Source organism: Sylvia atricapilla, chromosome 14, assembly GCF_009819655.1.
Source record: "Sylvia atricapilla isolate bSylAtr1 chromosome 14, bSylAtr1.pri, whole genome shotgun sequence".
In the NCBI taxonomy this organism is placed as follows: domain Eukaryota; kingdom Metazoa; phylum Chordata; class Aves; order Passeriformes; family Sylviidae; genus Sylvia; species Sylvia atricapilla.
In genome coordinates this window covers 7,812,033-7,839,715 of record NC_089153.1, presented here as the reverse complement: position 1 = coordinate 7,839,715, position 27,683 = coordinate 7,812,033, and the positions used below count along the sequence as shown (strand labels likewise).

The window sequence follows — 27,683 nt, the reverse complement described above, 5'->3', positions numbered from 1 at the left end:
GCAGGCAATGTCTGGTATGTGTAAGTAGGAATATCATGCAAAAAAAATAGAAATTTCCAAGGCACCAACTTCCTCTTTCTAACTCATCTGTGTTAATTACCCTCCACTCTCATATTCTTCAGTAGGAAATAAGGAATTGTCTACTGTGGCTTATTCTAGCAATAATACACATTAAAATTGTCTTTGCAGGATTTTTTCACGTTTTATAGAAGGCAAGGGGCCTCATGGGCTTTAGTTGTTGCATCTAGATCATTTGAGAAAACAAATTCCTGAGAAATTGAAAGCGCTTGTGATCCCAGCTGTAATACATCAGAGCCCAGAGCAGGCTGAGCATCTTAGGGCTCTGCAGAAGTGATGGCTGTGCTCTCCTCCTTGTCCCCCTGGAGCCAGAAACAGGGCAGCAAATGGATCTCTACATCTTCCAGCAGTAGTCTCAGCCTGTGAAGGTAATTCCCCCCTTTCTATTCAGTCAGAGCTTTTGGCCCAATATTTTTTTGTTTGGGGTAGGAGGATGCTCTTTGTTATTGATGTTTCATCTTTCCTTGGATAATAAGTTTATAATCATTGGGGTTTTTTGGAGTGACAAAGCAGATATTAAGCTAGCACTTTACAGAGTGCCACAGTTGGTTTGGAAGGCTTTGGTAGAAATGCCATGTACATTCTGTCAGGATTCACCTCTGATTTTGGAGCTGATATGGATGGGTTCACCTAGGAACCTTGTGCTGTTTAATTTGTGCAGTAAAGAAACATGCAACAAGTGAGGCAACAGACATTGATAGCAGTGTTCCTCTGTCTGGCTGGAGTGGAAGAACAGGAAGCCTACCACAAACCTTAAGTGAAACATTACCAAAATCAAACAGGAAAACAGCTCCTCTGTAAGTATGGTCTGAGGGTGACTGCCAGTTAAAGAGAGATGATCAACAGGTGGTAAATCAGTGCACTAAGCAGGAGGGGAAAAGGAAAGAGCTTCTGGTGGACTGCACCACTTGCAATGATCTGGTTTCTGTGTGAAGAACATGGCAGAATTAGTCCTGTACGATGATTTGTATGGGAAGGGGCCTTGGGAGGGCTGTACTCCAGCATCCTGCTTGTGGTCAGCTGCTAGGTCAGACCAAGTTGCCCTGAGCCGTTTCCAGTCTGGGAAACCTCTGATGAACTGTCCCACTGTTTGTCTGACCTTGCAGGAAGAAACATTCCCATATATCCTGGTTAACCTGTTATCAGAGCTTTTGCTCCTTGTCCTCCTTCTCTTTTGTGCTCCTACCATGCATCCTGGGCAGAACCTGGGTCTGCTCTCTCAATAAGCTCCTGGCAGGAGAGTGTTGTGGGTCCCCAAAGCCTCTCCTTCTCCAGAAGAAAAGCTCCTCTCTTAGCCAGGGCCCAGTGCTCTGGTTGTGCTGGTGGCTTCAGAATTTTGGGGCTTATTTCTCCATTTTGTCAGTATCTTTCTTGTATTGGAAGGACACAAAACTGGGTACAGTGTTCTAGGTGTGGTCTGCTGTGTTCTAGGTAGAGAGGAGAATCCCTTCCTTCCATCTTTTGGGTGTGCTTCTTTTGGTGTATATCCATGTGGAGGCCTAGAGAGAAAAGGCTGTGTGAACTGGAGACCCACACATGAGCTGACTCGGTGGCCCCAGACCACACTGGCTGCTGGCACTTTTGGATATGGAACTGATGGGATAGTCAGTGCATGCCTGGAGGGATAATAAGAAAAATAAATGCTTCTGCAGAGGTCAGCCTGCCATGAGCTCATGAGTTACAGCTGAGTAATTTCCCATTGGTGAGATGTGGAGTGGAAGGAATGGATAAATCCATAGATAAATGAGGAAAAGGAAGCATGTTCTTGGTTCTTCAGACATGGCCTTACCTGATGCCCTCAGATACTTCTGGCAGTGCTGCTGCAGCAGCAGCATGAGACTGCACGCTAGAAACTCTTGGCTAGAAAATCATTTAGGCTAAAACTACACTGACTACACAAACATTTTTTTCTGCTGCCTCCCCAAGCAAGAGAGCGAGTTTTCAATTGCAGAGTCACAAGCAGACACACAGGACACACCCTGATTTATGCATTAAATACCAGGAAAGGCTGAAGTTCTGTTTGTCACTTAGCAGACGGTGACGGTTGCTCCAGCACGTGAAATATTTCATGCCTGACACCTCCGTTCAGGAAATGGTGGTTTGCTCAGCAGAGGTGCAAGAGGCTGCAAAGTTGTTATCAAGTGTAACATGAGCTTTTCTCATAGTTTTTCTCAAATTTCTGAGTATATTTTCCAGAGCAGAAAGCTGTGCTGGGCTCTTCCTGGTGCACAGTGGGGCACCCCTGCAGACACTTGGGGCGTCTGCAGCAGGGAACATGTCCTGAGTACTAAGTTCTCGAGTTTTTAATTGAGTTTTGACACTGAAGCAAGTTCATTTTCCTGCAGAGCTGAGCTCACATGCTGCAGATCTCGGTGGCTGAGGTTCCTATTTCCCAAATGCAAGGTGTCTGAGGTTTGCTGAACTACAGCAAGTTCATTGTGAAACTCTGTCACAAAGGTGGCTCAGCCACCCCTGGGTTGCTGTTCAGTGAAGGGGTTGAAGATGAGCTCTTGCAGGCCCTTTCCTAGCCGTAGGAAGAGGTCTGTGCTGAGTGGGTGTTGTGCTCGTCCCGTGTGTGGGAGGGCACCAGTGGGTTTCCTGCACATCCTCTGCGCTTTGAGGAGAGCACTGTGGTACAGGCAAGGCACTCACATCTCACCAGGTCCTGCTCTGAAAGTAAAAAGAAACAAACTGGAAGAGCAGCATCTTCGTCCTTGTCTTTACAAAGGCCATGTGAATAGGTCATGGTGGTGATGGGGTGGCTCCTTCCAGCTGAGGCTGTGGGAGGTGGGCATGCAGCCCCTGTCACCCTGGTGCTCCCAATGTTGCTGCAGATACATCCTAATTTCTAAAACAGGGAAACACCTCTGCTCCAGCATGAGTCCTCAGCCTTCAAACATGGCTTCGGGATCAAGTAGTTCCTCTTCACAAGAAGGACCTTCCCCAGGGCAATTAGCTGTTTCCCCCAAAATACAGAAATTTTGTCTCTACTTGGATCTGTTAGGTTCCATGCAATGTGTTTATGCAGCACAGCATTAGTGTTCCAGCCTTGGCACTGGGAATGGTCAGATGTCAGCCATGTGCAGCTCCCCAGCAGGATCCTGCCTCCATCCCACTGTGGGGCTCTGTAGCTACAGAATCCCAGAATCATTTAGGCTGGAAAACCCTCTGAGATCATTGAGTCCAACCATTCTCCCAGCACTGCCAGGCCCACCACTAAACCATGTCCCCAAGTGCCACGTATACATGTCTTTTAAATCCCTCCAGGGATGGTGACTCCACTACTGACCTGGGCAGCCTGTTCCAGGGCTGGACAACCCTTTCCATGAAGAAACTGTTCCTAATATCCAATCTAAAGCTCCCCTGACACAACTTGAGGCTATTTCCTGTTGTCCTATCATTTATGACCTGGGGCAAGGGGCTGATGCCCACCTGGTTCCACCCTCCTGTATGGAGTTGTAGAGAGCAATGAGGTTTTGTCCTGAGCCTCCTTTTCTCCAGAACATTTTAGTCCTTGCAAAAGTTGTCAGAGCAGAGTCATTCCTGATCCTGGAGACAGTGCTTTGGCAGGACACCCACTCAGCCTGGCTGTACTCCTTGGCACTCACTTCCTTGGTGGAAAGAGATGTCACCCTGCTGTGGAACCCAGAAAAAATGTTATTTCAAGGCTTCCTCATACCTGTGAGCAGGTCAAGGGCTGTTCCCACTCTTTAATAACCCCTGGATGCTCCTGTTACCTAAAAGTGTGTGCATTGTAATCAAACACCTTGGTGAGCTGCTTCTCTCAGGATGCTGATTAGGTGGAATATTTGTTACCTGTTTAACGTGAGTAAAATACTGGAGGGAAGTGAGCTGAGCTCTTCATTAGGGATGGGACTGAGGAGCTCAGCCTGTCCTTCCAGCAAAGCTCCTCATGTTTCTCTGTGGGAAGCCTGTTTGTAGCTTACAGAAGCATGGGGTGAAACAGGCTAGGCAGAAGAAATCCCAGTAATGCTCCTCCAAAGCTGATGGTGAAGGATTGCCTTGGGTAGGAATGGCAGCTGCTGGATATAACACAGAATTATTATTTCTGTGTGAAATACAGATGTCTAACATGGTTCACCTGCTGATTTTAAATATTGCCACTAGTAATCTATGCCATATCCCTCCAGAATTGTTAAAAATACCCTAAGAACTGGCCACAAGGCTGGAACAGGCCAGCACAGTCCCCACTCTGCTTCCTGCTCCATCTGCTTTCTTCAGCAAAAAAACCCTGGTGAAAACAAAGCTGTACCTGTCTGGACTTGTCTTCTCAGTTAGTTTCTGCTGCCTGAAGACTGTTGCTGAAATCTTTGTAATGTTAAGCTGATGAAAGAACAAACTCAGTGAAACATATTCTTGCAATGGAGATACTGGAACTGGGAATATTTAGTGGATATGCTGTGGTTCACCTGGTTCTTGTTATTTAATAGCCCTACTCACAAATAGCTGATATGTGTAATGCTTGTGCTCCAATTCAATTTGAATTAGGGCCAATATTCTTATGCTGTTTTCTGTCCTTCATTCTCTGTGTTATCAATGCCAAACCACATATGCTTTCAAAGGAGCAAAACCTCCAGCTAGTTTCTGGTTGCCATGAGTTCCTCAGACCCTTCTCCTTCCTCCTCCCTTTGAGAACCTGCCTTTTACCACTCCCTTGTTTTTGTGTTTTCAACCATTGATTCATACAAACAGAGCAAAGTCCTTCCCTCTGCCTGTGGCTGGCAGGCAGCTGTTTCTGCTCAGGCTGTCGTGTAATGCTATTGAAGCTGAATTCCCCTGGAAGGTCCCCAGAAGATGCTGGACACATCTTGGCTTGCCCCAGCCTTGAAGCTGTGATCACAGCATGTTGTGTGATGGGGAACAAGCACGATAGACAGGAGTCTTTGGTTGAAGTGTGACACTATTACTGCAAAAGAGGTGGTGAGCTCATCTGTGACAGCTGAGCACCCACTCTCTCATCACAGCTCAGGTGCTCGTGTGGTAACAGGTTTTGCTGCTGTTTTGGCCCAGGACCTGGGTGCCCTGACAACCTGATGGGCCACCAACTCAGCCTTTCCTCCCTGCTGGTTTGTGGCAGCTGGGAGACACTGGTGAGCTGTGAGATGCTAGTCTGTGCTGTGTGGGTTGTGACAGCATCTCACCCCTCATCCCACCTGACATCTCCAGCTGGCTGGCCTCTTCAAAGGCTTCATGGTGGATGTCTGTATGAATCATGTGCAAAATGAAGGGAGTAGATAATTCTGAAGTTACAAAGGCTGAGGAGAGCTGCACTGTTTGTGTCAGCTGTCAAAAAGCAAGGACAGAGGCTGGATTTGCTGTATTCCTGGATATCTCCTGCTAACTGTTTTCCAGTGCCTGTTTCATCCATATGTTTGTCTTGACTTAGATTTGCAGCCTCACACACCAGAACAGATGGTAACTGCCTGGTGTTCATGCAGAGACAGACCCTGGTAACTTCTGGCACAGAGGTTTTGGTTGGATGTGTCATCTGATCTGCTCCTTGCTCAGACCCTGGCCCTCCTCATCTCTGAGCCCTGTGGCTACAGTTCCTCCTGGCTACCCCTGGGATGCTGCCTGTGATCTGGCACTGCCCTTCCACCATGGTCAGCAAGGCAGTCAGTGGGTTGAGAATGTTCGTGCCTGGCAACCCTGAGTCCTTCATGCTGTGTGTGACATCTGCTCATATCTAGTTGGTGACCAAATACAGCAGGATGAGCAGATTTTCTAGGTTCTAAGAAATGTATGACTTCTGCTGCCTTGGTTGATGTGCCTTTGAGAGTTCAGCTAATGGCAGTGCATGCCATGCTCTTGTTGGAACTTTGGAAGGGGCCACGGGAAGTTTTCCCATCCCTTCCCAGCTCCTCCCTTCTTTGGGGAAGCTGTGCTAGGACAGAGTGCATGGCAGGGAACCACGCTGGCTGAATGCACATCCTGACCTTATCAGGACAAATGAGACCAAAGGTTAGTGGGGAATGACAATGACGTAGTGCAAGTAAATGGAGCTACCTGCACCATGCTGCTGCACCAATGAGCTTTTATTGTTGATTTTATTACTGCCTTAGGGCTTTTTGCCCATAGGAGGGCTGGAGAGGAACAGGGATGAATCAACAGTGAGAGAAATATTGAGGGGGATAGAAAAATGTGGGAGAAAAAGCAACTCTGAAGTGCAGCTCTGTGGTGGGAGAGGGTATGGGTAGTAGACTGAAGCAGCTGGTGAAAGGGAAAATACAACTTAGATACAATTGGTTCATGAAAATGTGACTTTCCTCCCTATTTCCCTTTCTAGGGAAGACATTTCCCCTTCTAAGCTCTAACACTAACTGTTCTACAGATAACACTTCTTTCCTTGGCACTCCCGTGCCTCTGATAGAGGCTTCTGCCCTGAGAAAGTTTGTTTTCCTTGGTTGTGTTTTTACAAATAAGGGAGAAACGGCGGAACTTGTGGGACTGGAGAGGAGGAATGGTCCTTAAGAGCAGAGAAGTGTTTGTAGTCCAAGACATTTGGTTCCTTTCTAAGCAATAGTTTGCCTTTGCACCACAAATAAATATACCACTGTTATTTGCAGTTATAAATTCAGACCTGTGGCCCGAAGCACTGCTATCCATTCCAGGTGTGATATTGTAAATCATGTGATTGCCTGGAAATGTGTATGATTATCAGGATTCAATTACCAAATAAAGGTGAAAGGATAACTGCAGGATAACTTTCTGCTGCCTGGCAGGCAAAGGTGCCACTGCTCTGGGCAGCCAAGAGCCAGGGGCTTCTCCAGGCACTGTTGAGCCACTCACTAAGGATCCATTTGGACAAAAACTGGGGGGAAAAGCAACAACTCCTTGTTTACAGGTCCCAGGTTTTCCCTGGGAAAAGCTTCAGTTACCAGATGTACGAGATCCAGCCTTTTCAGCCCTGAAAACCTCTGCTGGCATGAAGCAGCAGCTTCTGCCACCCCAATGCAGAATGCTACAGGGCAAAATCGGTGATGGGATACTGCGGAGCTTTCCTACATACAGGATGTGGGACTGTATCTGAGACTGTCGTGTTATTTTCAGGAAGTTTTGTCCTGTTGATGGTCTAAGTCTCTAAAGCTAAATGGAGGGATTTTTTTAGTTTGTTTTTGAATGGTTTCAAGGCTTACAAGTGAGCTGCAGCCAGTGATGGTGTAAGAATGGGGTAGGTGGTGGAAAGCCTCTGCTAGAATAGCCTTCCAAGCCTGCAGCAGTAGCTCCGTTCATTTCCTAAATGACCAGTGATTACACAACGACTCTTTTTTGTTTTCCACTTCGGAGAAGTCATCTCTATTTTTACAACAGCTGCACTGCATTTAGATCTGTCTCTCTGTCATGCAAGGTTCATAGCACAAGAGCTTCTTGCCCTTTGAGCCCTGCCCATAGGAACTTTCCTTTATTGCTCTGGCTGGGTTTGAAAGGGCTGAGCAGCTTTCCCCAAGGGCATGCTCTCCTGTGATGTGAATATTTCCCAGCTGAATTTACCTGTGTGCACATAGCAGGTGAAAGCAGCCCTTATTCCAACAGACATTTATTGGGTTTATGAAGAGCTTGAATAGGATAGGCAAATTCAGAAAAATCCAGTGTCAAGGTTTAAAACTGTTTCTTTCACATAGCCTGAGAAGGGAGTTTATCCCAAAGAGCTGATGGTGCTCCTCTGTGTACAAGTAGCCTAAAAGTCTCTTTAGTCTGTTGCTTGTGGAAGTCCCACCTGCCCTGGAGGTGATGGAGGAGCTGCTCAGGCATCAACTCAGTGTAGCAGCCCCCAGGTCACCCCACTCCTGAGCTAGAGAGCACCACTCTGTTTTTTTTTCCCCTCCTATAGAGCTCAAACCAACAAAACTGACAATATACACCTGGGGTAGAATTTATCCATCCAGATGCTTCAATACCTGAGTAACTACCAAATTCTGTCATGGGACTTCACCACTTTTCACTGGTAAAACACCCAGCATGCAGGTACCTTGGCAGGTAACAAAGGAAAGCATTTCCAATGTCCTGATAAAACAGTCTTGGAGCATGTCTGTGGTCCCTGGATATGAGGCACTTGCTGCTGCTTTCTATTATTCCCAAATCTTGGCCTAATCTTTTATCTGTGAACATTTCAATGCTGAGGTGGTGGGGGTATTTTTGTTTGGTTGGTTTTGTTTTGGGTTTTTTTTTTTTTTGTTTTTTTTTTTTTTTGGTTTTTTTTTGGGGGGGGGGGTTTTTTTTGTTTGTTTGTTTTTTTTTGGTGTTTTTTTTTTTTTTTATGTGAGCATACTGGTGAAAATCATGCCCCTTTTAATGCATGAATGGGTGAATTAATCGCCACCTTATTTTTAGCAATGTTTGCATCATAGAAAGTTTCCCGTCTCTCTCCTGCCCCCTCCCCCCATGTGTGGTAAACTTGCAAGGGCTCTTAAAACAGATTTCCTCCTTGTGTAGGTGATGCTGAGCTGGTGTCCTGCCCCAGGGCTAGAAGTAGCTCTAGGTGCTGCAGCCCCACATCCCTTCCCTGGTAGAAGGTGCTGCTGCAACTGACCAGGACACAAATCTGGTCACTGGTCAGATGGTTTGGAAGGGCCCTTAAAGCTCATTTTTCTCCAGCCTGCTATGGGCACAGACACCTTCCACTATCCCAGGTTGCTCCAAGCCCTGCTTAACCTGGCCTTGAACAGTCCCAGGGATGGAGCAGCCACAGGTTCTCTGGGCACCCTGTGCCAGGGCCTCATGACCCTCCAGAGTCAAGAATTTCTTCCCAGTATCTATTCAGTCCAACCCTATACCAGCTGGTAGCCATACCCCCCTGTCCTGTCACTGTCTGCCCGAGTTAAAAGTTGCTCTCTGTCTTTTATAAGCACACCTTAAACACTGGAAGAATCTGGTGGGTGATTTCTTCGCTTGCGCACAAAATGCTCCTACTTTAGATCTGCAGGATTTTAGGGGTGTGTGATTTAAGGCAGCCCAGGTACTCGGGGATTCCCAGCTGGAGGGGATCCCCAACATGTGGGCCTCCAGGCCAGAGAGCTGCCCGGGGTGTGAGGTTTCGGGGGACAGCACAGTCCCCGCACTGACAGCTCCCCCGTGCAGGGCCAGGGTGAGATCACACAAGCTGCTCTCTGCCCAAGGCGCTTCCCGGCCTTGCCTGCCTCAGCCCGTGCTAATGATTAACAGGACGAAGGGATCTCTCCGTCCCCAGGCCGCCCGTCCGCAGTGCGGGGCTGGATTTGGGAGCCATGAGCTGGCACAGTCAGTTTCCCCTCAGCAGGCCTCACCTCTGTCCCGCGGTCAGGCTGCAGCGAGGCCCGTGCCAAAGGCGCTCGGAAACGGCCCCTTTGTTCTGGCCCTTTGGGCTGGGTCTTCCTCTCCTGCAGCCCAGTATTCTCCTTGGCTCTGGCCCAGAAAATGAAGTTATTCCCCAAAGGCCAGCACAGCACAGGGGTTTTCCAGGCAGTGTCAGTGGCTGTGGCACTCACACACTGGCCCAGCTTCACTTGTATCCAGCCACACATGATGCAATAGCATTAGACCTTTGCAGTATGAAGTATAACGAATCAAATACTCAGGGGAAAAACAGCTTCTTTGCCATTGCCATCTGAATTGTGCCTGTGCTTTTTTTTTAGGCAAACCCGAGGTACTTAACTATGGTTTCACTGCTGATCTAATACCAGAAGCCAATGGTACTGCTGATAGGAACATCCATAGCAGGGACTTGCTGTACAGATTTTTTACTGTAGCCTGTAACCTGGCTCTGAGTCAGGTCTGACTTGCAGATGATGGCAACTACAAACCAACTACTGCACAGTGCACACCACCAGGGCTCCCCTTCCCTGACATGAAAGGTTCCACCCATCAGCTGCACTTGGAAGAGGCTGGAGGCTAGGAAATGAACACCAACAAAATTCGTTGTGCTTTCATGAGTCATGAAAAAACCCCTCCAACTCTCTCAACATCACATCTGTTTGGGCATTTTCAAGGAAGCTGGAATGCATCCTCAGAGCTCTTCCATGAGAAAAAGTAAACATGTCATATATAAAACATTTTATTAAAACAAATATACAACACTTTATATACAAAAATAAACTGTACAACAAAATAGTCTTTAGTGATTTGATTCCTATCTATTACAGACACACATTAGAACCTCTTCCATCCAGCACTCGCCTGCATATGCTGATACAGAGGATCTGTGGGATGTTACAGCTTGTGTGCAGTACTGGAGGAATCCCCACAGAGTGCCAGAAGGAATTTGCAAACGGCATGGTAAAAATAAAGAGCTCTGCCCCTATCAGTGCAAAATTGTTCCATGCAGCAGCTCTTGAACTCATGTGAGGAAGGGGATAGGGCATGTCTGCAGCAGAGAGCATGCTAGGAGTGACCCTGGGAAACAGACTAGGTGGAAGCAAAGCCTAAACTGAATTTTCACATTTTAATTGTCTATTTACAGAGTTTGAAAGGTCTGAAAGATAAACTATATGATGGAGTAAATCAAAGAAGAGATGGCCCATTAACCCAATTTTTCTGTGAAAGTGTAATGACAGTTGTTAAGCTCAGTATCACCAGTGTTGCACAAGTAAGCAGCAACCAAAACTAACAGGTCAGAGACTTATCTGCAATCTCTCCTCTAAGCACACTGTGGGTAAAGTGCTCATCACACCACATATGAGGAGGATGGTAACCTGCTCCCCAGGCTTGTGGTACCCCACCAGGTCAGACTCCATGGCACAGTAACACCTTCCAGCAAAAGCTTCAGCTCCAGAGCAGCAAGGTGGGAGCTGCAGCTGAGCACCTTCAGTGTCAGAGTCCTGCTAGCAAGGTGGGGTTCCTTTTTTACATTGATCATGGTGTTTTTCCTGCTAACCTTCCCAGCCTAAAACTGAAACGGAATAAAAGAAGCTGCTTTCTTCCTTCAGTCAGTAACAAAAAAACCCTTCCATTCTCTCCGCGCTTGTTGAAGTTCCTATCCAAGAGCAGTTTATGGTTGGAGGAAGCCAAGGGTTTACAATCCACAGGGAATGACTTGCATGGTTGGCCTCACTGAATCCAGCCAGGAGAAGTCTAGGCTGCTTTTCTGGTCAAAGAACCTGAAATCCATCTCTCCTAGATAAAAGGAACCAAGAATGAGTACTGAATTAATGCAGCAAGAGCAAAACAGCATACAGATATATTAAAAGCAAATATCAAAAATTGAAAGATTTCTCAGATGAGAGTAAATACTTAATTATTTTATTATGTACTAGTTTTTTACTAGTATTTTGACTACTATTTTACTACTATTTTCCTAAAATACATTTAACACATTCTAATAAACTGTTTCATTTAAACTATTGCTAGAGGAACTTCTTCAGTTATATTCCAAGACCTAACTTACACATGTATAAGCCTGAAATCTGTAGGAGTTGCTTATTGAAGGTGTTTTTTGACTTTTCCTTTTTATCAACAAATTCCTTACAGGCTGCTTGGAAATCTCAGAACACAAGGATGGTGAATTCCTCCGTTTCCTTTGCTGCCTCCCCATTAGTGTCTTAACTGCATCATCCCATGGCCTGGAGTGACAGGAGTAGCCCAGGAGCCTGTACCTGATGTGGTGTCTATGTCCCCATCCTGTTCCTTGTAGCTGTAGGTGCTGCACAGGGTCTGGGTGCCTGACTCGTTGGTGAGAAAACCTTTCCCCCCAATGCTGGTGTTGTGCCAGTCTTGGGCTGGTCCAAGCAGCTGGAAGAGAAGAAGGAGAGATGGTAAAAACTGTTCCTTCCTGCTGTGGGTGCAATGTTTGATTACTTGCCCTTAATTAGGAGACAGGTAAGCAACAAGATCAAGTTTTATTTTCTCATGCTAAGTTATATAAAACTTATTTTGTCACAGTCTTAAAAAAAAAATAAGTTCATGCAAAACAGCAAGGGCTGGAGCACCTTTTCCTATCTTATCAGTGGGATGAGCGTGACATGTCTGGAAATGCAGATTAGGCTAGACACGTCAGAGGTGGAGGGAAGGGCAAAATAGAAAGGTCTACAGGATCTTTGCAGACCCTAATACAACAAACTGAGACCAAGGAAACAGCCTCAAGTTGTTCCAGGGGATGTTTATATTGAATATTAGGGAAGAAATTTTCATGGAAGGGATTGTCAAGCATTGGAACATGTCCAGGGAAGTGGTGGAGTCATCATCCCTGGAAGTAGTCAAAAAACATGAGGATATGGCACTTGAGGATCTGGTTTAATGAACATAGTGGTGATGCAGGCTGATGGTTGGACTTGATGTCTTAGAGATCTTTTCCAACCTTAATGATTCTCTTATTCTATCAGTCTCTAGTCCTAGCAGTACTCAGTAGCTTCCTCTGACTTTCACATGAAGGGTAAATATTTCTATGGGTGTGTCCTCTCCAGTTCATGTTTGCAAAGCAGCTTTCTTTTTATATTTAATTTTTCAGGCTTCCTCATTAAGAAAGTGTATGCTCAGCTCACATGAGACTGGATCAGATACCTGCTTCCCTTCCTCTCTTGGTACAAACACAAACTTTGGACAATTTTATTCTGACCAGAAAGGCTGGTTTTACCTTAAAAATATCCGGATTTATTTCCTCTTCGTCTTCATCTGTGACTGTTTTGTAAGCACATTAAAAAAAGGGAAGAAAACATAGATGTCAACTTTTAGCCCTCATACTTCTGCTTCTTCACCACAGAACCTGCTTCATATTCTCTTGTCACACAACGTGACTAGTTTATATTCCTGCCCACCCAAGACTCCTCACAGCCTTTAATCTCTGATGCTCTTTAACAACTGCATGTTGAGGTGCAGGGCTCCAGCCAGCTCTGATCCTCCCCAGGACTCAACAGAGCAGAGCCCACTTGCTGTGGCAGATGATAGGAGGAAGATGATATGCCGTCCAAGTGAAGAACCACTCTGATATATCCAGGTTAATTATTTATTTCCCCGGTGGGAAGCATGGCTACCTCCACCATCTCTATTGGAGCAGGTGGCATTTCAGAGCCTTTCACCCATGGGCACATGTCAGCTCTTCCCTTCTGCCCCCTGGTTGGTTTGGTAACTCCAGATTCCCAAATCTATTAGATGAGGGTTGCTTTTTCTACAAAACAGCTCTTGTTTCTCCTGTTGGCCCAGGCACTCCTCATCCTGCTGCCCTGCCTCCAGCAGACCAGTGACAGACTGGGGTAGGAAAAAAGAAATACCCACCTTCAGAGGAGGAAGCCAGGGGAGACACCTGGAGCTGGTAGAGGTCATTGGTGCTGTCAGCCATGGGGACTTCCATTGCTGGCCTCCAGTCGGTCAGGGAGCCACTCACTTCGCAGGAGGACAGCTCTGGGGGATGCACCAGGAGTTGGCACTCACAGGAGGGGAGAGAACCACCTCTGCTTCCTCCCTGCAGTCTGACACTGCAGTTGCCCCAGCCCCAGTACTCATCTTTGACCGTGGGTTTAGCACAAATGGCAGTTTGTGCTCTGCTCAGACCTAAACCCAGCATCTCACCTAAGGTGATGGCTGTGCTCTCCACCTCCACTTCCTGCCCTGCATAGTCGTGAATGGTGTAGCCACTGTGGTCATCTGGCAAAGGAGTGTTGGTTAAGCTTTCTGCTGACTCTTTCAGCCTTGGCTCTTCGTAACACTACATAAAAAAAAAAAAAGGGGTAAAGCATGAAAGACTTGTCTAAGAGCACATAAGTTCCCATATGAAAAAAAGTTAAGAAAGAAAACCACCAAAACCTCTAGCTTCTTCAGCTGCCTCTACAGACACATACCCTTCTCTTGCTCTTGTTTCTTGCTTCTCTTGAAGACTTTGACTTCCTTTCTGTGAAATAAAATAAGACGAATGTGAGAATGGGCTGCACATTTTAGGCAAGTGTGAGCTCTTGCAGCCTTGAAACCTGCTCAGCAAGCTCAACTACTGCCAGCACCAGCCAGTCCCCATGACCCCCTGATGCTGCCTTTAGGCATATTTAGGGAATTTGGGATAAAATTAACTATTTGTACAAGCCATTCCCAGCAATAACCAGTGAGCAAGCCCAGTTGCACCAGTGCTACCAACAGGTCTGTTACCCCCTGCTTACACAGAGCAGGACATTTAAGGGCTGTTTAAGCAGGGTTTGCCAAGGGTTTACCTTTCTTCTCATGCTTTGTCAAGGGTGGCAGCATCCTGTAAACCCTGACAGCACTGGAGCCCCTGTTGATACTTTTATCCTTCACTTCTTCAATGTCAGGCAGGGAATTCATGGCACAACGGAAATTTGCCTTCCAGGTTTTTGGATCAGGATCTTTCTCACCTTCTTTATACCTTCCTATAAATAAGAGATGGGTTGTGTATTTAAGACTTTCCAGTGCTGGTTTTTTCCACCAAAAGATACCAACATTCTATTTTCTGACATGTACACTAGTACATGTGTTATCTAAAAAACCAAAGTTTTTCTTCTATCTTTTATTTTCTATCTAAAAAGACAAAGTTAATCTAACTACCAGTGTAAGTCAAGGCAAAAAATGCCTTGTTTAAGATAGTCTCATGACTGATGGGAATGTAGAGCCAGCACACACCTGTATGAATGGCCCAGCTCCGGAAAAGGCAGGCATCCTTCTCCATGTCCCACCCATGCTTAGCTGCATGTTTCCATGGGATTTGAAATATCCTCTTATCCTGAAATTTAACCAATAGAGATTTGAATTAAAAAAGAAACATCACATGCCAGTTTGGAATGATGGATTTAATCAAGAGTTCTCAGCTGCAGCTCAGAAATGTTATAACCACCCCTGCTGTATATCTTAGAGCAGAGGGGGTTATAACTATATAAATGCAACGGTTATTTAATCTATATTTTTATTAAATAGCCATTGTTCCACCTATTTTGTTCATGGCATTTAAGGCTTTTTATGGTTTTTGAAACTTGGAAAAAACCCAAAGGTGCTACAGTACAGTATAAGTGAGCAATATTATCAACTTTATCCCAGAATAATTTCAATACATTGCATCTAACCTATTAGTATGTCATAAATTACAGCATTTTTGCTAGATACACTTTGTCAGAGAATCCTTTTTTTCAGTTGTCTGTAAGATCCTGTGGCAATCCTACAAAAAATGTAGCTTAAATATCCTCTTGGGGTGAATATGGAAACTTCAGCTAGCTGGTTGAATAAGCTCAGTGATCTCGACCTGTGCACTACACCTTGGTTAACAGGGATATGCCTTACAGACCAAAAATACAATATTCCTTTCAGGCCAAATCTTAAAAATGGAAGCAACTGGAGTATAACAGCAGTTGCTTATCTGGAACAGGAGGTGACTTGGCTCAGTGAGCAGCAGGAGTTAAAAGGCATTTTGAAGGTTTCTTCGTTCTCCAACACACTAAGAATGTTTTCAATGCAATTTATCATTCCCCTCCTGAGAATTTTCTGAAAGAAAAATGGAACTACTCCACTGTCTACCAAGCAAAGCTACCCTTCCTGCAAACAAAAACTGTTGCTTCTCAAACATAATGCTGGTGAGTGTACTTCATGTCTTTTCCTTTATGATCTTGACTTGTGTTTAGCGTCATTTAAGAACAAGGAATGTTAATGATACACAAGTAGTACTAATAATGATGATAATAGTACAAAGGAGCCTTACCTTGTTAATCCATATCAGTCCTGGTATTTGATTGGATTCAATCTGCATTTCCAACCAGGGCCTCATGCGCATTCTTGACACTGGCATGTTGGTGTTGGCTGTAAAAGAAGTAACGAACAGGTCAGACAAACTCTCATCACTGCTGTAACCACTCTGCAGTGCTGCCCCTCCAATGCCTTCTGTGCTCAGCATCACCACCAAGGCTACATTTCCGGAGTCTGAACTCTTGTTCAGTGCCTTTCACCTGCTCGTGGAAGGAAATGCTTCCTGCTCCGCCTGGCTCAGCTCCAAAACAGGGCTCAGGTTTGGAATTCGGCAAAGAGGCCGATGGCAGCAGTGGGTGTTCAGGCCCTGCCGCGTGGGCGCGGTCAGGCCGGGGACAGCCCGGTTCCGAGCCCCGTTCTGGGAGGAAACCTCCCGCTAGCACCGCCACCGGCTGCGGGTTGTCCCCCCGCTCTCCAGCCACGGAGAGGCACCGGCTGGAAAATCCTCTTCTTAGAAGTTCATTATTAATTAAGTTGAGCAAAGTAGGGGGCAGCGGTCCTGCTGCAGGCGGGTATACCCAACTCCACCACGACCCCGTCCCAAGGAGCGGCGCCCGGCGCTGCCGCCGCAAGGACCGGCCCTCTCGACGCTTCCTTTGCACAAATAATTTCCTGTTTGCGGTGTTTTTCCAAAACACACAGCCCAAGATTGCCCAAAGAACACTTTTTTAACTTTGACCAGCAACCCGCTCGGCGGGGGCGGGACGAGGTCCCGGAGAGTGCCCGCCCCGGGCCAGGGTCTGCCAAGGGCTGCCCCGAGCAGCGGGACCCGGGCCGCCCGCTCCGCCCGCGGCTGATCGGCGGAGCGGAGCCGTGTCCGGCCCTGCAGCACCGTGTCCGGTGTGCAGCGACAGCCCGCCCAAGCCTGTCCCCTCCGAGAGCCTGTACGCTGCACCGCTGCCCGCAGGAGGGATGCGCCGTGCCCACCCCGACGGCCGCCGGAGCGATGCCCCCGCTCCTCCTCCGGAGCTCCTCCGCACGGGAGGCCGGCGCTGCCGTCCCTGGACAGCCCCCGGCACCGCTCCCAGGGACCCTGCGGGGCGCCTTTTCCTGGAACCTCCGCGGTGCGCAAAGTGGGGAGCTAACGGTGGGGTAGGATATAGAACAGGATCTAGAATATAGGATCTAGAATATAGGATCTAGAATATAGGATCTAGAATATAGGATCTAGAATATAGGATCAGGATAGGATAGGCTGCAGCACGACCCACCTGGCTGTGTGGCGCAGCGCCGAGCAGTGTGTCCCCGGCCGACGCGCACCCCCCGCCCGCCGCCCGGTTCTGGCTGCCGCCGGCCGCGCCCGCGGGTATAACGCGGCGGCTCCGGGATTCCCCGCGCCCGGGCCCGGCCGCCGCCCGGCCAATCCGCGCCGCGGCGAGGGGTGGACGCGCCCGTCATTGGCGGCCGCCGCAGCATCACTTCGGGGAAATCACGCTGTTGTAGCACCAGCGGCCCGGGGGGCGCGGCTCCCCCGCTGCCGGCCCCGGCCCCGCCCGCCGCCCGCCCGCGCTCCCTCCCCCCGCGGGATCCGCCGCCGGCCCACGGGCGGCTGCAGCGCCCGGAGCCGGCCTCTGCGCCCCGCGAGGGTGCCGTCCTGTCCCGCGGGGGGATCTAGGTCTTGTCCCACAGGGATATCCAGTCCCTGTCCCATGGAGCGACTCGTCCCCACAAGGATCCAACCCCCGCCCCGCAGAGATATCCTGTTCCCTTCCCACAGAGGGATCTAGCCCCCTTTTCAGGGAGAGACCATGGGATCGCCAAAGCAATTCCTGTGCACATCGTGGTGCACCTAAACCAGGGACCAGCGTGTGCCAGGGACCAGCGTGTGCCAGGTACCCACGTGGTCCCCAGCAGGACAAGGGGGAATGGCTTCACGCTTGAGAGAAGGATAGGTTCAGATTCGATATTAAAAAGGAATTCTTCCCTGTAAGGGTGGTGACGCCCTACAACAGGTGGCCCAGAGAGGATGCTCCGTCCCTGGAAGTGTTCAGGGATTGGTTGGATGCGGCTTGAAGCAACCTGGTCTGGTGAAAGGTGTTCTTATTGCAAGGTGTTGGCACCTTTAAGGTCCCTTCCAATCCAGAACACCCTGGGATCCTGTGATTCTGTGATAAATGGTGACCGATGGTATTGCCCCCTCTTACCCCTCTTGGATGAAGCCTGAAGAAAGGAAATGTCAGCATGACAGAAGGCTACTGAAACCATCAGGATTTCACTTGAGTCCACTGTAACCGTAGGACCGCGAGATTAGATTTTAACCCAGTGTCTTCAAGGTGCATTCCATCCGGCAGAATATTAGAGCATTTTTAATTATTTCCACAACATCAAGGAAGGTTTGTAATCATATGCAACAGGAATTTATGTGGGGAGAGAGGTACAAAGATGCACGGGTCGCTGAGACAGGAGTGTTACACCACCACACTGCCTGCCTGCTCTGGCAAGTTTTCTTCTTTTAATATAAAGATGAAAGAAAGGCCCCAACCTGGTTTTAACTACAGAGAAACACCGTGTAGGAGTCCCACGCTTTCTCTTAACTAATGTTTTTTTGTTTGTTTGACACACTTAACTTGTGGTAGGATGCTCCAGTCGGGTCTTTGTGCTGAGGGAGGCACCATTTGCTACCGAGATTTCACCATAGGTAAAGATACAACATATTAGGTAAATTAAACAAACAATCAAAGAAGGAGAGATGCTAGATATTACTACACAAATAGAAGCTAATATAAATGTAGCCAAAAAAGAGAAGACAGAAGATACTTGATGTTTCAGTGTAAATGTCATCTACAAAAATAGACACACCACCTCTTATATAACCTAAATATTGACCAAAAAAATTATGGTTATCGCTTTTCAGTTACAGCCTCCAATGGTTTGCTTTCACAGCTCACCCAGCTTTAGAGAAGATTAATTCTGAGCTTCCTGGTTTCATGGGCCAAGGTCTGCACACACCAAATGTATCAAACACCTGAAATGACTGAATTTTGAACAGTAACTTTTTTTTGATCCATGACTTCCGTACTCTTGAGACCCTTAATGGCTTTTTTAGTCTGTTTCTTGTCAGGAATTGACATCAGACACCAAATAAATAGACCTATAGTAGAAATGCAAGAAGGAAAGTTAACAGCCCCACCCCTCAATCTCCTCTTTTTTCCTCGGGTTTAAACCCAGACAGATCCTATATAAGGAAACCTAATTGACCTTTCTATCTGTGTCCTGTCCCACATTTGCATGGCACGTTTCCATGGAGCAGGACCTGCCCAGCCTGGGATGTCTTATGTTTGTTTGCTTTTTTGCTATCTTTCTGCTGAAACCAGGAAATAACAACTTGTGTCTCCACAATGTTATTGTGTGTCAGACTCCCTTATACAGTGCTTATAAAGACTTCTCCTTATTAAACTGACTCCTTCCTCTCATTTATCCCACTACACTAACCACCCTTTCAGCAGTTTATCTAATGTAGCAAGAATATGCACTTAAATTTGTCATGTGTAAAAGTATAATGAAGGAATAATCTCAGGGAGTCAATAAATGGTTGGCCATAAAGCCCTTCTGTGCCACCCAGTAGTCACACAAGTATGTCCATAATGTCAACATCTTTATTCTCTGCAGAATCAGAGCCCTGCTCCAGCTTTATTTCAGAGGCATTTTACCTTGTTCACCTTTTTTTTTCTTATTCCCTCCGTGAATTGCCAATTCCCTAGTTTTATCAGTAAGCTGAGACACAGAGAAGCAGATCACTGACATATTGTATCACATTTACTTGATCCAAGGGGATCCCAAGTCTAGGACTGTAGAATGCAGAAGTAATATTTAATAGTATCTTTATTTAAAACCAAATTCAATCCCAAACTGATCCTCCAGCAAGTTGTGTTTGTTATCCTGTAACACATACCTCTCCCTCTCAGCCAGTGCCCTGAGATAAGGAGATCATAGGAAGACTGTAATTTAAATGATGCAAAAATGTGACCTGGATGACATCAGCCATGGAGCTAATGGCATGGCCTCTAAGGAGGGAGGGTTATAGATCAGATATAGAGGCTCAAACATGGGTCTTTTTTCTCTGGCATTATTGCTCTTCTTGTTTAAGCAGCTCAGGACGGCTCTGGCCCTGTGTCGTATGAAAGAAATCATGGTTAATATAAAACCCTGTGCACCATGGGGTGAACCTGAGGCTCCAAACATCCAGAAACACTTTGAGAAGCGGCAAGGGAAGGGGCAGAAACCCAGCACTCTTCAGTGCAGACATGCTTGCCAATGTGGGTACAAACTTCAGAGCTGCATTCACCTCCAGGTGAGCCTCAGGTTCTAAATCTCTACAGTGTCTTGGGAGAAAGAGCTTGAGCATTATACCAAGCACTCATGGCAGTCTTTGCTTTGAGGATTTTCCCTTCCCCTGTGAACCCAGCCAGGAGAGAAGATCCACAGTGGAGAATCTGCTCTGACCATGGGGCGATGGGGAGATGGAGAGAGGGAGAGATGGGGCTGGGGGCTGCCACAGAAAACTGCCTCTGGTGACTTGGTAGTAAGCCTAGGGAGGCAGCAGAGCCCCAGGTCTGCATGCCCAGGCAGTATTTGTGGGGTGGGGGAGTGAACAACCACAGGATGGAGCAGGGGTTTGTGGAGGGGAAGAGTTGGAGCACAGTGAGAGGGAGCCTCTTATCTCTTTCCTCGTGGCCCTGGCTGCTTCCTTCCATTTTTGCATCAGGACCTTCCCATGCCCACCAGGGCTCAACAGCCCACTCTGTGAAGGTTTGTTTGTTCCTCTTTTCTACCTGCTTTAAGAGAAACCTGCTCTAATTCAAGCCCTTTCTAATTTCCCCCCACCCCTCTATCTGCCTCTGTCCCCTTTCCCATCAACTCAGAAACAAACCTTCCTTTTTGGAGCAGGATATAAAAAAATGGGTGCGGAGCTGTTCCTATAACCTCACCATTGTCATGATTCCCCACTAAGGAGCATCCAAACTGCTGTCACAGTTTGGTGACAGAGGTCATCTGTGGGCAGGAAATGTCTCTTCCTCCCAAGAGCTTTCCAGGTGGCGAGGGGTTAATGCAGGGTGATTTTTTTTGTCAGGAGCAGGGATGGAGTATCAGCCTTAAAAACTGCCAAGACAGACAACCAAAGCTAGCTGCTTCTGGGTCAGAAGCTGTGAGGGTGCAGGGCATGCTGCAAGTGGTTTTCATTTCTTATAAATGCCTGTTTTACAGAAAGGAACTTCGGTTGAAGCACATGCAGGAGAATGAATGTCAGAAATGTTGAAACTCTGCCCAGCTGGCATGATGTAATCCCAGCAAGTGCTCTGATCTGCAGGCTACAATAAATAAATCCTGGGATGGGCCGTTTACAGTTTCCTGGAATTGGAGAGACCTATCTCAAGACTCAAAATCATTCCAGTTCTTCCCAGTGATAGCACAGCAAAATTTTTTTAATTAAACCAAAAAGATATTCTATGCTTGTTTTGGTGGGACTAAAGGAAATTGCAAAAACTTTATTTGTGGTCTTGGACTTTCCATGCTCCTTACTTACCCTCCACCTTGAAGGAGGACACAGACATGTCATGAACAATTTGCTGAGGGAAGTCCTGTGAGCTGCAGGCACATGGCAGCTCTGACAGTTTTGCTGACAGGGGTGCAGACCTGCAGCAGCCTGAGCTCCCTGAAAAAGGCCAGAGAGATTTAGGCCTCTCCTGGTGCATGTGAATCTTCACCCGGGGCGCAGCAGAGCAGGAGTGGGACAGTGACGGGGCTGTGCTGACCCCAGGTGCCCAGAGGTCCTGGCATCCTGGCCAGTAACCCCCCAGGGCAAATGGGAATCCGTGCACTTGAGACTGCTGGAGTCCTGCCAGCAAAGCTAGGGCTGAGATCAGTAGAAAAATGGCGAGTTGTGTCTTCACGTGCTTTTATTTGCCCTTGGAGTATCCAGCTGAGAGTGGGATTGGACCTTCTGCTCAATTAGCCATCTGCAGAGCAGGAGTCAAGCCAGAGGGACAAGCAGCACGTGGTGGGCAAGGCTGCCTGTGCCTCTCATCTAGCTCCTGGCTTGGAAAGTTTGCTCCATCCTGGGCTGATTGGAAAAGGTGCCAAACTTCCCTGCCAGTGGAAGGACAGGCCAGTACTTGTGGCAGCGTGGTGCTGTGCCTCCAGCCCTTCTCAGGGGTAGGCAGGGGCCTTCTGGGGGCTCATGGAGGCCAACCCCCACCTCCTGCCCAGCCCCTGCCTGCACTCAGCCCCTGCCTACACACTGCTGCTGCCCTCCAGCAGCTGGAACAGGCTGCAAGCCTGCAAGCAGGAGGCAGGGACACCCTGGGGATGGACGCTGGCCCTCCAGGAAAAGTCAGCTGGAAGTGGAGGCTGCAGTGCAGTGACCTGTGAATGCTTCACCTCTGCTTTGTCTTGGGAGGAACATCCATAATGCCTGCTTTGTTTGAAATAGTCTGTCCTGTCCTTGTGCAAAAAGGGTGCCAAAACAGAAGTTCCTGTGGATGCTGAGAAGTGCCTGGGCCGGTCACTTGACTGCCATGAGCTGAAGGATGGGAAGTGCAGGCAGGATGCAGTGGAAAGGAGGCTTGTCCCAGCTGGGCTAGACTGTGGGTGAACAGCAGGATGGGACCATGCTCTGAGCTGGGCTGCTGGTCCCAGTGCTGAGGGCAACCATGGTGGCATCAAGGACCTTGTAGGACCAGAGCAAAGAGTAAAAATCATGTTCTAAAACATGAGTTGGATTCTGACTCTGAGAGGTTTGGGCGTCTTCACTGAAGACTAAAAGTTGGGTAGTTGTAAAAGAAGTCCTTTATTGCATTGTTAAATCAGTCCTGTGAAGGCAAAGTTATTAGAGTCTGTAGTAATTCGTAGAAGCCTTGTAACATAAAGTTTCTAAGTCCCAAGCAGAAGCAGCAGCCACAGCTGCAGTAAAGACATCAGTAGTTTGTGTCCCATGAGTGTCTTATCAGTAGCACTGGCAGCAGTAGCAACAACAGCAGCATTGGTGTTTTTGTGAATCCTGTGTGTGTGTGTTCTAAGAGTAATGCATTTTTATTCTATTTTTAGGTAATTAGGTACTTACATGAATTTTCCTACAATAGGGTTGGACTTATCCTAAGCCAAAGTTAATGTACGAAGGCAAACTCAAATTCTTACATAAATTCTTACATAAATTCTACGTATATAGCTCTATCTGTGCTATCTAGCAAGGCCACATTATTTTTGTTATGACTAGAATTTAACTAACTTTGCAAAAGGCAATGTTACTTGAACTTTAAACTAGGCCTTAGGGCTTCTCTTACTGGCTAATACAAGCACTTAAAATCCTCTATTTATTTAAAATTAAATTTGCATTTCTACCTCATATCTGTGTAGATTTGTGTAATTTAGTGTTTCTGAAAGTTCTAATTCAATCCTCACATTTCTAGGCACTCCTGGGCCTGTGTGAATTTGGCCCAGGAGGATTCATACTACAACAGTATTCCTTGTATTTTAATTACTTATTGGCTTTTAACCTTGATGCCAACTGCAAACATCTCTGCCCAGACACAGACCATGAGAGAGAACAGCAGCCATAATAGATAATACCACAATTTACATAAGCAAGACTCAGATTTGGTGCTTGAACACCTGCCTGAGGCAGGTGGGGTGCTCCTGTCCCACCGAGGTCAGAGTAGTCACAGCTGTCACTTCTGGCTCCTGGTTTTTGATGCTGTCAGAGGGAGTGCTGTAAGCACTGGTTGTGTCCCCCCACCAAGAAAAAAAGGAAAAGCCAAGTGACACTATCCAGCTGGAGGAGGAAACTGTGACTCAGCTGACCAGCTGCTGAGGGACATGGTGGATCTGCAATGAAGAAGGACTTCTGGAACCTTCTCCCAGCCAAAGGATGGGGGGACCCCTTGAGCGGCACCCAGTGAGGGGTCCCTGGGGAAAGGACCAGCTGTCCCATGTTTCCTTGTTCAAGCTCATCATCTTCCCCTATCTGGTGGGAGCGAATTTTTCTGAAATAAACACAGATTTAATTTCTTCTTATTTTTTTTTTTACATCCTCTGCAGTCCCAGTGGAGACTCAAAGCCACGAGCTCACCAGCTGTGGCTGAAATCTCAGATCAGATGGCTTCTGTTGTCCCCTCCCTTTGCTTTTTTTGTCATCCTCTTCTTTTTTTGTGTCTGCCTTATTTTTTTGTGCACCCCCATTTTTTATGTGTCCCTCTTTATTTTGTCCCCCCTTTTTTCGTGTCCCCCTTTTTTATGTCCCTCCTTTTTTTGCCTTTTTTGTTGTCTGTTTCTTTCACCTCCTTTCCTTTTTACCCCCTTTGTGCCCTCCCTTTTTTGCCCCCTTTTTTCTTCAATCCTTACCCCTCCTCCCCTTTTTATCCCCTTTTTTGCCCTCCCTTTTTTGCCCCTTCTTCTTTAATCCTTCCCCCCTTTTATCCCCCCTTTTCCCCCTCTCTTTTTTGCCCCCCTTTTTCTTTAATCCTTCCCCCCTTCCCCGTCTTTTTTCCCCTACTGCCGTCCCTTTTTTGCCCCCTTTTTCTTCAATCCTTCCCCACTTCCCCCTCTTTTTTTCTCCTTTTTGCCCACCCTTTTTTGCCCTCTTTTTCTTCAATCCTTCCCCTCTCTCCCCTCTTTTCCCCCCTATTTGCCCTCCCGTTATTTTAATCCTTCCCCCTCTGTTCCCGCCAATTTTCCCCTTCCCCTTTTTTTGCCCTCCTTTTTCTTTAATCCTTCCCCCCTTCCCCCCTTTTATCCCCCTTTTCCCCCCTCCCTTTTTTTGCCCCCTTTTTCTTTAATCCCTCTCTCCCCTTCTTTTCCCCCTACTTGCCCTCCCGTTATTTTAATCCTTCCCCCCTTTTGTCCTTTCCTCTTTTTTTTTTCTCCTTTTTCTTCAATCCTCCCCTTCTCCCCCCTTCCTTTTCTTTCCCCCCTTTAATTTTCGTGTTGGCCGCCGTTTGTATTTATTTGTTTATTTAGTTATCTATTGCTTTCCTGACTAAGCTTACCCAGCGTTCCCGTTTCCCCGCGGCCGGTCCCGGTTCCCCTCCCCCGGCTCCGGCCGTGCCCAGTTTCGGTTTCCCGCGGGAGCCGCGGCGGCGGGAGCGGTTCCGGGAATCGGCGCTGCCGGCCGCTGCCGCGGGAGGGCGCTGCCGAGCCGGGCCCGGGCCGTCCGTCGGGGCCGGGGAGGGTCGGGAATTCCGGCGCTTCTGCCGGGAATCCCCGGGAAAAGCCCGCCGGGGCACCGCGGTGCGCTGCCACGACCCCCGGACAGCGCTCCGGCATCTCCTCGGTGCGCTGACCCCCGGCCCGGCCCCGCAGAAGGAAACCAGAATTGCTCTCCGGGATGAGTAATGCGCCTCTCTGGGTCGATTAAAGTGTGAAAGGGAAGTATTAAAGGTTAATTGAAGTTAGAGTGTTATTTTATGTTTAAAGGGTATGCTGTTTTCCTTGGCCGTGCTAGAAAAGATGATGTATATGTAAAATAGAAAAATTACATAAAACATTATATATTAATTATATAATAGACACGTTATTAATGATATATTATATATTTAAAATATAGTCTAGAACTCCCTGGAATATCAGCATATACTATATATATTATCTCTTACACTTAAAATGCAATAAATAATTATACATAATTCAGCACATATTTGTACTATCTATATGATTATTTTTCCCCCAACATGATAGCAAAGATGATTCTTTTGATTTTTCTATACAAAGTCATAAAGCGCAGTTGGAGCAGTTCTCCCCTGAAGCAGGATCCAGGTGGGTGGTAGGGCAGGTGTCTGCAGTGATTTGGGGGCACAGAGACGCAGACAGCGTTCCCAGTATCTTTAGAGTTCTAAAGTTCCCTTTTTTTGCTGACCCTGAGCTCATCGCGCTGACTCCTGAGCTCGTCCTACTGAGTCGTGCCAGCAGCGTGGTTCGTTTTCTTCTCACGGGCAGTTTCATCCCGCCCTGTTCAGCCTTGCCTTTTCTCCTCACCATTCCTGGCTGTTTTCCACGACCTGCTGTAGCTGGACCCAAGTCAACTCATTCCTTTTCCTGCGCATTTTGGCCCCTCTCAAGTGCACGCTCTGAATGCAGGGAACTTCCCTCTGAGCCTGCCCGGATTTCACTTGGCCGCAGCCGGGGTTAAACCTCTCTCAGGTTAAACCTGTCGCCTTGCTCTTTGGACAAGGACTTTGGGGCTGTCGCCTTGCTCTTTGGACAAGGACTTTGCTGAGCACCAACCGCACTCGGGCTCGGCTCGGGAACCCCAGTCACCGCGAAATGATGGGGACTGGAGTGGAACGAAGGAGCTCTGAGCGCCAGCAGGGAGGAAAGCTCGCTCTGAGACTTTTCCTGCCCAAAAGCTCTCTCGGCAGACGCACGGAGCATTTCTGGTCTCCTGTTGCCACCTGCCGTCAGCCGCCGCGTCGGGGGCTGAGCTGCAGCCGAGTAAAGCGTCTGACAAATCCTGCACAAACAACTTAGAAATAACAATTGTGCTCATCAGCCCTTGTTTCACCAGCAGCTGTTCCTGCTTTGGGCATCTGGTGGAGCAGTGCTGTGAAAAATTGTATTTTTCCTTTATAAAAGTTGGATAGCTCTAGAAAACCCTGGGGAAATCAGCGTGTGACAAGAAAAAGTTTTGTTTCTGCATATTTGCTCTGTCATCACAAGGTTCTCCCCTGTCTTGCCCCTGGTGTTCCCGAGGTTGCCCCTGAAAAAGGAGCAGGGACGCTGACACGTTGTATCAGGATGTGTCTGACGCAGGAATTTGGAATGCATTAAATCAAACCCTTGGCAACACTGTGACAAGTGTCTCACTCATCTGCTCAGCTTTTTTCACAGTGCCAGAATTGGTAGATGTTCGAAGAAAATGATCAGAAAGACACTGGTGGAACCCACATCTCTATCTGACCAAAAATCTCTTCTCAATTTTGTTCTCATTTCTTTCTCATATATATATATATATATATATAAATTTTTTAAGAAATTAATTTATGCTGGGATATTCATTGGGAAAAAAAGAATATTCTCTCATCCTAGAGAGCCAGAGAGAACGTGTGAGCTCAGCTCTGTTACAGAGGTGGGTACCTTAGTGGACTCTCTGTTTTTTAATTCATGCATCATTGGAAATAGCTTTCAGCAATACATTTCCTCACTCACCTCAAGGATGGAATTCCCCTGACTGATAACTAGATTTCCTGAAGGGTGGGAATAGTTTGGAAGAAATTTGGGGGGAAAGGAGAGGGAGAAAGGCAGAAACAAACATTCATTTACTTAGAAGTAGTAAAAATATAGAATAAATATTTTCTCCAAAAACGTTTTGTCTGTGAAATATAAAAATTTATTTGACACAACAGAAATAAATCTATTGATTTATTGAGTGTATTGATCTAAACACTCCTATCCATTAACATTATAAAAAACCCATTCATTATCTTAGTGCTATATGTTCAGATCCTTACAAATCTTTAGCTGTCATATTTACACTGATCTACCAGAGCTGCAGGTAGAGTAAAATCCCAGGATGTTTCTCAGTGCTTATGGAATAAGGGGGTTATGTGACAGCAGTAAAACATTCCAGTGGAAATCTGACCTTAAACCTTCAAAGTTAGAAGGGTATTTGGATTGTCCCATATTGCTGTTTCCCCCTGCACTGGCCCAGTCTGGTGTCAAAGAAAAAAAAAAGGGGATTTATTGACATCTGATTGATCTGTCACTCGGTGCTGATGGCACAGAAAAGCCCATGGGGCTGGGCAATGGTCGGATGAGGGGTGTGCTGTGAGCCAGCTGCTTCTGCTCACACCCACCCAATTCAGCCTCCTTGTGATTCAGAAATCAACTCCTCATGAGAATCACAGAGATTTTATGCCTGAACAGGTCCTTCTGTAATCCCCTGCATAATTTGGTTTATCAAGCATTTAAATTTTCGTCTGAAAATACAAATGTCTTTTTGCCACCAAATACTT

At 47.2% G+C, this 27,683-nt stretch overlaps 1 protein-coding gene and 1 long non-coding RNA gene across 4 annotated transcripts; one reads left to right on the top strand and one right to left on the bottom strand.

The window, feature by feature from the left end:
- Window positions 1-10,113: 10,113 nt before the first annotated feature.
- Window positions 10,114-17,170, bottom strand: IRF1 (interferon regulatory factor 1). Of its 2 annotated transcripts, none has more exons than XM_066328979.1 (10): window positions 16,953-17,170; window positions 15,698-15,789; window positions 14,632-14,731; window positions 14,205-14,381; window positions 13,845-13,894; window positions 13,576-13,711; window positions 13,282-13,407; window positions 12,644-12,687; window positions 11,667-11,802; window positions 10,114-11,187 (listed from the first exon to the last, which is right to left on the bottom strand). In XM_066328979.1, the coding sequence occupies exons 1-10, from the start codon at window positions 17,155-17,157 to the stop codon at window positions 11,087-11,089; spliced, it is 1,167 nt and encodes a 388-aa protein (XP_066185076.1). In that variant the 5' UTR covers window positions 17,158-17,170; the 3' UTR covers window positions 10,114-11,086. The 2 variants fall into 2 exon arrangements, with proteins under 2 accessions (XP_066185076.1, XP_066185077.1); XM_066328980.1 differs by lacking the exon at window positions 16,953-17,170 and adding an exon at window positions 15,874-16,349.
- On the top strand, window positions 16,411-21,230 carry LOC136367411 (uncharacterized). Of its 2 annotated transcripts, XR_010744689.1 has the most exons (3): window positions 16,411-16,805; window positions 17,673-20,032; window positions 20,947-21,230. It is a non-coding gene; the product is annotated as an uncharacterized lncRNA (long non-coding RNA). The 2 variants fall into 2 exon arrangements; XR_010744688.1 differs by lacking the exon at window positions 16,411-16,805 and having other exon boundaries at window positions 17,559-20,032.
- Window positions 21,231-27,683: the final 6,453 nt, after the last annotated feature.